Source organism: Hevea brasiliensis, chromosome 13 (genome assembly GCF_030052815.1).
Source record: "Hevea brasiliensis isolate MT/VB/25A 57/8 chromosome 13, ASM3005281v1, whole genome shotgun sequence".
Taxonomy (NCBI): domain Eukaryota; kingdom Viridiplantae; phylum Streptophyta; class Magnoliopsida; order Malpighiales; family Euphorbiaceae; genus Hevea; species Hevea brasiliensis.
Window position 1 is genome coordinate 17,276,206 of NC_079505.1, and position 7,047 is coordinate 17,283,252.

Sequence of the window (7,047 nt, forward strand, 5' to 3'; positions counted from 1 at the left end):
TTCTAATTTCATCTATTAAACTGACACTTAAGCTTTTGCAGCCAGCCAGAACTTTTGCAAAGACAACCAAATATTACATCATGAACAAAATAAAATTTCAGATACTTTTACATTACTGAAATTCTAAATTTCTACTACCTATAAGATTCACTAATTGCATTTTCAATCTTTTATTTTCTATATTATTTAATTTATAATCCCAACAATTATAGGATTTTCTACACAATACGATTTCCTAATTCTATTTCAATCTAATATTATTTATTGAGTGAAGCGTGGGCGATATAGTGAGAAAGAATTTAAAAGTTCTAGATCTTTGTAAAGATGTACTCCTAGAATGAGCGAAACAGAGAAAATTGAATCAACTAATTTGGGACCAATGCCTAGTTGAGTATGAGTATTGAGGGAAATGTAAGTCTTACTACTATAATCATGATTTTAAATTGTTTATAAGGACTTCTATTCCCTATAATATTTTTATTTATAAGTGGGATGTGATTCTATTTCTACTTCTACACACCTGTTTTAAACTCTAATATTAAAATCATACTTACAACTGTACTTGGATATAACCAACTTTGCCAATAGTTATAAGGTGCAATTGCGCTGCCAGGTCATGAAAACCCATTCAATTCTATGCAAAATTAATTTCCAATACGGCCAATATAGAGGGATAAGATCTACTGGTATTAGGCTACCAAATTTATCATTATGTGACCCTATTTTTCTTTTTATAAGTTAATTTAAGGTAAGTTACTAAAACCCCATTGAAATTTTCCATAATATACACTTTGATCTTTACTACTTCAATATTAATAATTTTGGCCCCCATGGTTTCTTAATGAATCAACACTTTAATCCTTAATTATAAAACTATAAATTTTTAGTATTACACTTTATTTCCTAATATCTGAAATCATATCAAATTTTGGTCCTTATATTATAAAACAATTTAATCTCTCAAAATTGCATGCTTTTCACTGATGGTGGTTAGGAGGTGTAAGAACTGAAATCGCTAATTTTGAAACGACATGGACCAAAGTGTATAATTTTGCCAACATAAAGGGATTTAGTAATTTACCTTAATTTTACACATAACTAACAGGGTTTTGGAGGCCTAACCACAAGAGCACCCAACAACTAAAGTATAGGCCAAAATTGGTTATTTCTAAAGCATAAGTCATAAGTGCAAATCAAAGTTTACTAGATCAAGGAAATTCAATGCAACAATAGTAAACTATCCAAAGAATGCATACTGCTCCGTGCGCCGCATGTTGTTGCATATGATCAGAAGTCACAACCCAAACCTTTGGACATCCATCCTCCTTCAAGGCAGTAACCTGTTAGTGAAACCAGATAAGTCTTTCAACTATGTGTGTGTAAGTGTGAGTCTTTAGTGTTCCAATGACTCTATGATAATGAATGCAGTAGTTACATGAGCAGCCTATAATCAACGATAATTGTAGGGTATACAATCAGAGTAACATACAAGGACAACATTAGAGCAAACATGGCAACCAATACAGAGTTTTTGTTTGGCACTAATTCCCATACTCTAAATGAGGTACATTAACAAAAAAAGGAGGGACAGGGAAAAAAGATGTGGCGTGAAAAGAACTCAGTAATCCTACTATAATTGAGTTCCATTGATGGATAATGATAGAGAAGTGACGACATCCAAGCCAACAGAAATAAGGAGCTACCACCATTAAGGAATACACAGGGCACTCAGTCCATGTATATTAAAGCTTTCTATTATGAACATACATGAAAGCAAAGATGTTATTTCCTTATTAGCTTGATGTCAGAACAAACCTCTCTTTCGATCCATGCATCAGCACATGATTCACCCGAGTAAACCACATCAACACTAGAAAAATGCAAATTGATAAAGTCAAAATGTGAAAAATGTATATGTGAATAAAGACTGGAGAAGAAAAAACAAACTTCATAAATAAACAATTTAACAACAAAATTTTCAATAAAAAATTAGATAGTAAGGTCAATAACAATAGGATTCTGAGTCCTGAGTCCTGAGCCACATCCAATATTGCCTACCGGAGAAAGAAGGTACAGGACAGCATTTTTCCAGGATTCTTTTGCGAAACCAAAATCTTCAATTAAAGTTACAGTAGACACCCTTGAATCCCTATTACTCTAGTTATTCAATGGAAATAACAAGGATGTATGAGAAACTTTGTAAGCAGTGCATTCAAGGAAAGGGCATGTACTCCATTACAGAAACATGCATCCAAATATGAGTATGCATAGGTGCACATGCACAAGGTCACAATAAGCTAATTTCATTAGGTTAGCTTATTGTTATAAAGCAAAGATGACAGAATATTTTATTTATTTAATTTCGATTAACGACACCACTCTTAGTTATTAGTTATCAACAGGAAGAATTAAATAAAAGAAGGGGGAGAGGAAGGGAGTTTCAATTATAGCTTAGGATAATAAACTGTACCCAGCGAAATTTTCCTTGTGCGTAGGAAGCCCTGACATCATGGCATCAAAGACAACTACCGCTTTCACCTCTGTAAACATTAGCAGACAAAGATAAGGACATAAATGTATTATGCATGAACTCCATTGCCAATGCACAAACATCTATTCTCTGATGCTAAACACAACATAAAAAAACAGAGCCAAAATTCAAAGTACGTAAAAGACTGAGGACCATTAACTGGAAAACCTTATTCAAATTGTAAACTAGCTAAAGTAAGAATTTCATGTTCACAGGTCTCAATTTTTTTTCATTTTGCCACAATTTAATTGATAATTGAAGTGTGTACTCAAAGAACAACTGAATCACTCCATTCTTATGCAAAATATCCAAGCAATAGCAGCTTCAGCACACAACATAACCCATTGTTCCTACCCTTTTTTGTTTCACTGTTTTGAAGTAGAGAGGGAGGAAGAAAGAAAAATGAAACAGAAGACAGAGTTCTCAACAGTTTTCTTCCCAAAAAGAGAAAAGGGAAGGAAGAAGAGGAAGAAGAAGATCATCCAAACCCCTGAGGCAATAAAAGCTGCAGGGCTTACCATGTATCATATTCAAGGAAACTTCAGTAATAGTGATTTGTTTCGCAAAAGGCTTTGGCATGAAAAAGGATTCACAGCCTCAGCCTCTAACTAACGCATAATAATGACAAATTCTTCAACCTCTTTCACTTTGACTGCTAGTGAAATTTATGGCATAGCAGTTAATTTCATGCCACTGATGTGCATCCACCATATAATGATGATATACATTAATCACATTGGAAACTTGTACTCTAGGAATGCAGAATATGTGAAGGAAGTGACGGATACTGGCATACTGCAGAGAACATGCATAAAATGCAGAAAAAAAAAATTATATTTTCCACCTTACTTTCATGAAAGAGAACAGACACAGGCATATATATGTAAGTAATATTGGAACATTTCACCCTTGCCCATTGCACGTATCCTATGCAATAAATCATCTAAACCTTTCACTTCAAAATGAGATTAGAATAAACTGCATGTAAGCATTCCTCTTTATTCAAGGGAACAAAGTGCAAACCTCTAAGCATACTGAATGTTACAAGTTCATCAATTAATTTTTGTCGGGCAATATCAAGTCGTCCATTTATAAAATGCTTCTTCAGCTTCGCCCAATAGCCACATACATTATAGCCATCGACAAGCAAGACGGGGACTGTGTTGTCTATAACCTGGTTTGTACTGTAAATTATAATTGGTAGATCAAACAAAAATCCTTTCCCAAGAGTCTAAAAACTTGATGGCTGAAATAGCGAACTCCAATAAGAAAGGAACCTGGAAAGAGTATTACTAGTAGAGGGACAAGGTAGGATCACGATAGAGTTCTGTATCTTCTGGAAGGTCTTCGTTGTCCACTTTCTTTTTGCGGTAACTGGTAGCAGGCTTGGGTGTGCTAGACTTCCTCTTTTGAAATTCCTACTGAATGTACATTTGATTAGATAGAGGATAGGGACCTAAACAAGCTTTACAGGTCTCAGCACATAACACACCTTCCATAACTTCAAAAACTGCAAATTCTGCTTGAGATTTGATGTAATTCTTGGAGGAGCTGGCTCAGAACCCTATCATTGAAATGATTGTTAAAACTGTATAATACGGAAATTAAACCACATTCATATGTAAAATTTGTTAAATAATGTTTTGATACCATTGTCAATAAAATAGTTGAAAGGCTGAAAACGAAATAGTATCAATTTCAACAGAAAAAATGAAATTAATTAGACTATAACACCTCCAAACTGTTTCCAGGACTGGAAGAATACTTGTTATCAAAGTTCACTACAAGATCCGAGAGCAAGTTTAAGTCGCATTCCTCAAGCAAATATAATCTTCATGGTTTTAAAAAAGCAGCCATTATACAGTAGTACTTTTAAACTCCCATAGAGTTGCAAGGCATTACATAACATCCCTCTAAAAGACACCAAAGTAAAGCCATTAGATTACATACATGATGGCCTTTGCAACTGTTAATCATTGTTATGGCCATTATCCTTTAACCCCCAAATCAACTGTTAATCATTGCAGCAAGATGAAATATTGGCAAATGGGACCACAATAGTACAAAGTACAAAAAAAAAATCTAGCAGTACCCATCAGACAACCATAATTAAGATTATCAATCAAAATAAGTAAAGGCAAGCTTGGGATAAATTTGGTACTGAACAACTGAGTACTACCCAGTAAAGATTATACATCAATTGGAGAGTACATATGATGATAATCGATTAGCGTTAGATTAGAGCAGAGAAACACAATTTGCAACCAATATCATAATAAAAAGAGTAATAGAAGTAGAATAGAAAAGGGAACCTTTGGAGGAGGAGGGCGAGGCTTCTTGCTCTTCCCCATTACAATAACAATCTTGTTGTAGTAAGAAGAAGAAGATGATGAAGAAGAAGAAGAAGAAGAGGGTGAAGAAGATGAGCAATATCCACCACCATAACCATTATAGGGATACGGTAATGTAAATGTTTCCATGGGTTTAATCCAATTTGGAGCAGAGAGTATCTTCTTTCTTGTTGTTTGGTGTTACAATTGGGATTGTGAGGTTGGACATTGAAGAGAAGATGAAACCAGAACTATCAACAGAAAGAAAATGTGGATGTGATATGCACAAATAGGACCCACGCGTCTGAAGGAAGATTATTTGAAGGGAAGGGAAAAAATATTTTTTTTTATTTAAACAATAATTATAAAAAAAAGGAGAAACTAATAAAAATAAATTCTTTTTTCATTTCTAATTTTTTTTCTCTAATTTAATATAAAAATGAAGGAAATAATAATGTAAAAAAATTTATAAAAGTTAAAGTTATGAATATATCTTATACATATAATAAAACGTTATAATAAAAATAATTTTTACTTAATTTTTTTAATATGTCGCTTCTTCTCCCTAAATTCTTGGCAGTTCATTATGCAATAACAATAAAGAATCACTTTTAACTTGTTATATATATATATATATATATATATATATATATATATATATATATATATATATATATATATATATATATATATATATATATATTCAATGGATTTTTGTCTTTGTTTATGATTTCAACTTAACAAGAACACTATTCAACAATATCTTAAACTAAAACTATAAAGACCTCCAGAACAAAAGTAATTTCTTTATGCCGAAGATGCACATGAGCTTTTGTTTAACTGCAACACAGTTCAAAGTTTTCATTGTTTACAATAGTATTGCAAAATTTGTCAAGTGGCCTCAAAGAAGATTTGTATATGTGAAAAACAAGTGCTTTGTAGTCAGATGTTCTATGACTGCATCACCAACGAATTCTAATAGTTGATAAACAAATACTCTAGAAGTGTAACAACCTGATTTTTTAATAAATATTTTTTTATTAAATTAATAATTTATTAATATTTTATTCATCATTTTAAATTAATATTTTCACAATGATATTTTTTTTAAATGAATATTATTTTTATGTGTATTATTATTATTTTATTTATTATTTGTATTATTATTATTATTTTTGAAAAAATATTTTCTTGATAAATTTAATTGAGATGGATTCAAATGATATAAACGTTGGGGCGTCCTCTACTAACGACGCGCTACATCGGAGCCCGGGTGTAGTGATAAATATGCAAGGGTGTAGGGCGTTCACCCAAAGCGACGCGCCATGCCGGCGCCCGGGTGTGGTGTTAAGTGAGCAAGGGTTCCTACATCATGGACGGGTGTGGGTAAAGAAGTTAGTCCATATGACAGATAGTAAAGCAAATAGTGGAACAGAACACAAGATAGACATAGAAAACAATAGAAGATATCATAGAAGGAGACCAATTAGGAAGGAGCAGGATAGAAGGAGGATCAGGGTTGGTACTTGGAATGTTGGATCACTTACAGGAAAATTAATGGAGCTTGTGGATACCTTGGAAAGGAGAAGGGTGAATATTGCTTGCATTCAGGAGACTAAAAGGGTAGGAGAGAAAAGTAAGGAAGTGGGTAATTCAGGGTACAAAGCGTGGTTTCTGAAAGGAGAGAAACAAGAACAGTGGGTATAATCATAAACAGAACATTGAAAGACGCAGAGTAATGTGAAAGAGTAGGAGATAGAATTATACTAGTAAAGCTAGTATTAGAAGGAGAAACAATAAATATAGTTAGTGCTTATGCCCCACAAATAGGACTAGACAGTGAGAGTAAACAAAGGTTTTGGGAAGATATGGATGATTTAATGCAAAGCATACCGAATGAAGAGAATGTTTTCATTGGTGGAGATTTGAATGGACATGTAGGAAGTGATAGACAAGGTTATGAGAATGTTCATGGAGGTTTTGGTTTTGGCAGTCGAAATGAGGAGGGAAAAAGCATCCTGGATTTTGCTATGGCATATGACCTAATACTAGCAAATACCTACTTTATAAAAAGAGAGTCACATTTAGTGACTTTTAAAAGTGGGCAACATAGAAGCCAAATCGACTTCCTCTTAACCAGGAAGACAAATAGAGCTCTATGCAAGGATTGCAAAGTCATTCCAGGAG

The 7,047-nt window shown here is 33.2% G+C and overlaps 1 protein-coding gene across 1 annotated transcript; it reads right to left on the bottom strand.

Annotated features, from left to right (window-relative positions):
- Positions 1-245: 245 nt before the first annotated feature.
- Positions 246-5,154, bottom strand: LOC131171854 (uncharacterized). The gene is made up of 7 exons (XM_058131909.1): positions 4,843-5,154; positions 4,023-4,094; positions 3,824-3,948; positions 3,554-3,714; positions 2,471-2,540; positions 1,816-1,870; positions 246-1,340 (listed from the first exon to the last, which is right to left on the bottom strand). The coding sequence occupies exons 1-7, from the start codon at positions 5,008-5,010 to the stop codon at positions 1,209-1,211; spliced, it is 783 nt and encodes a 260-aa protein (XP_057987892.1). The 5' UTR covers positions 5,011-5,154; the 3' UTR covers positions 246-1,208.
- Positions 5,155-7,047: the final 1,893 nt, after the last annotated feature.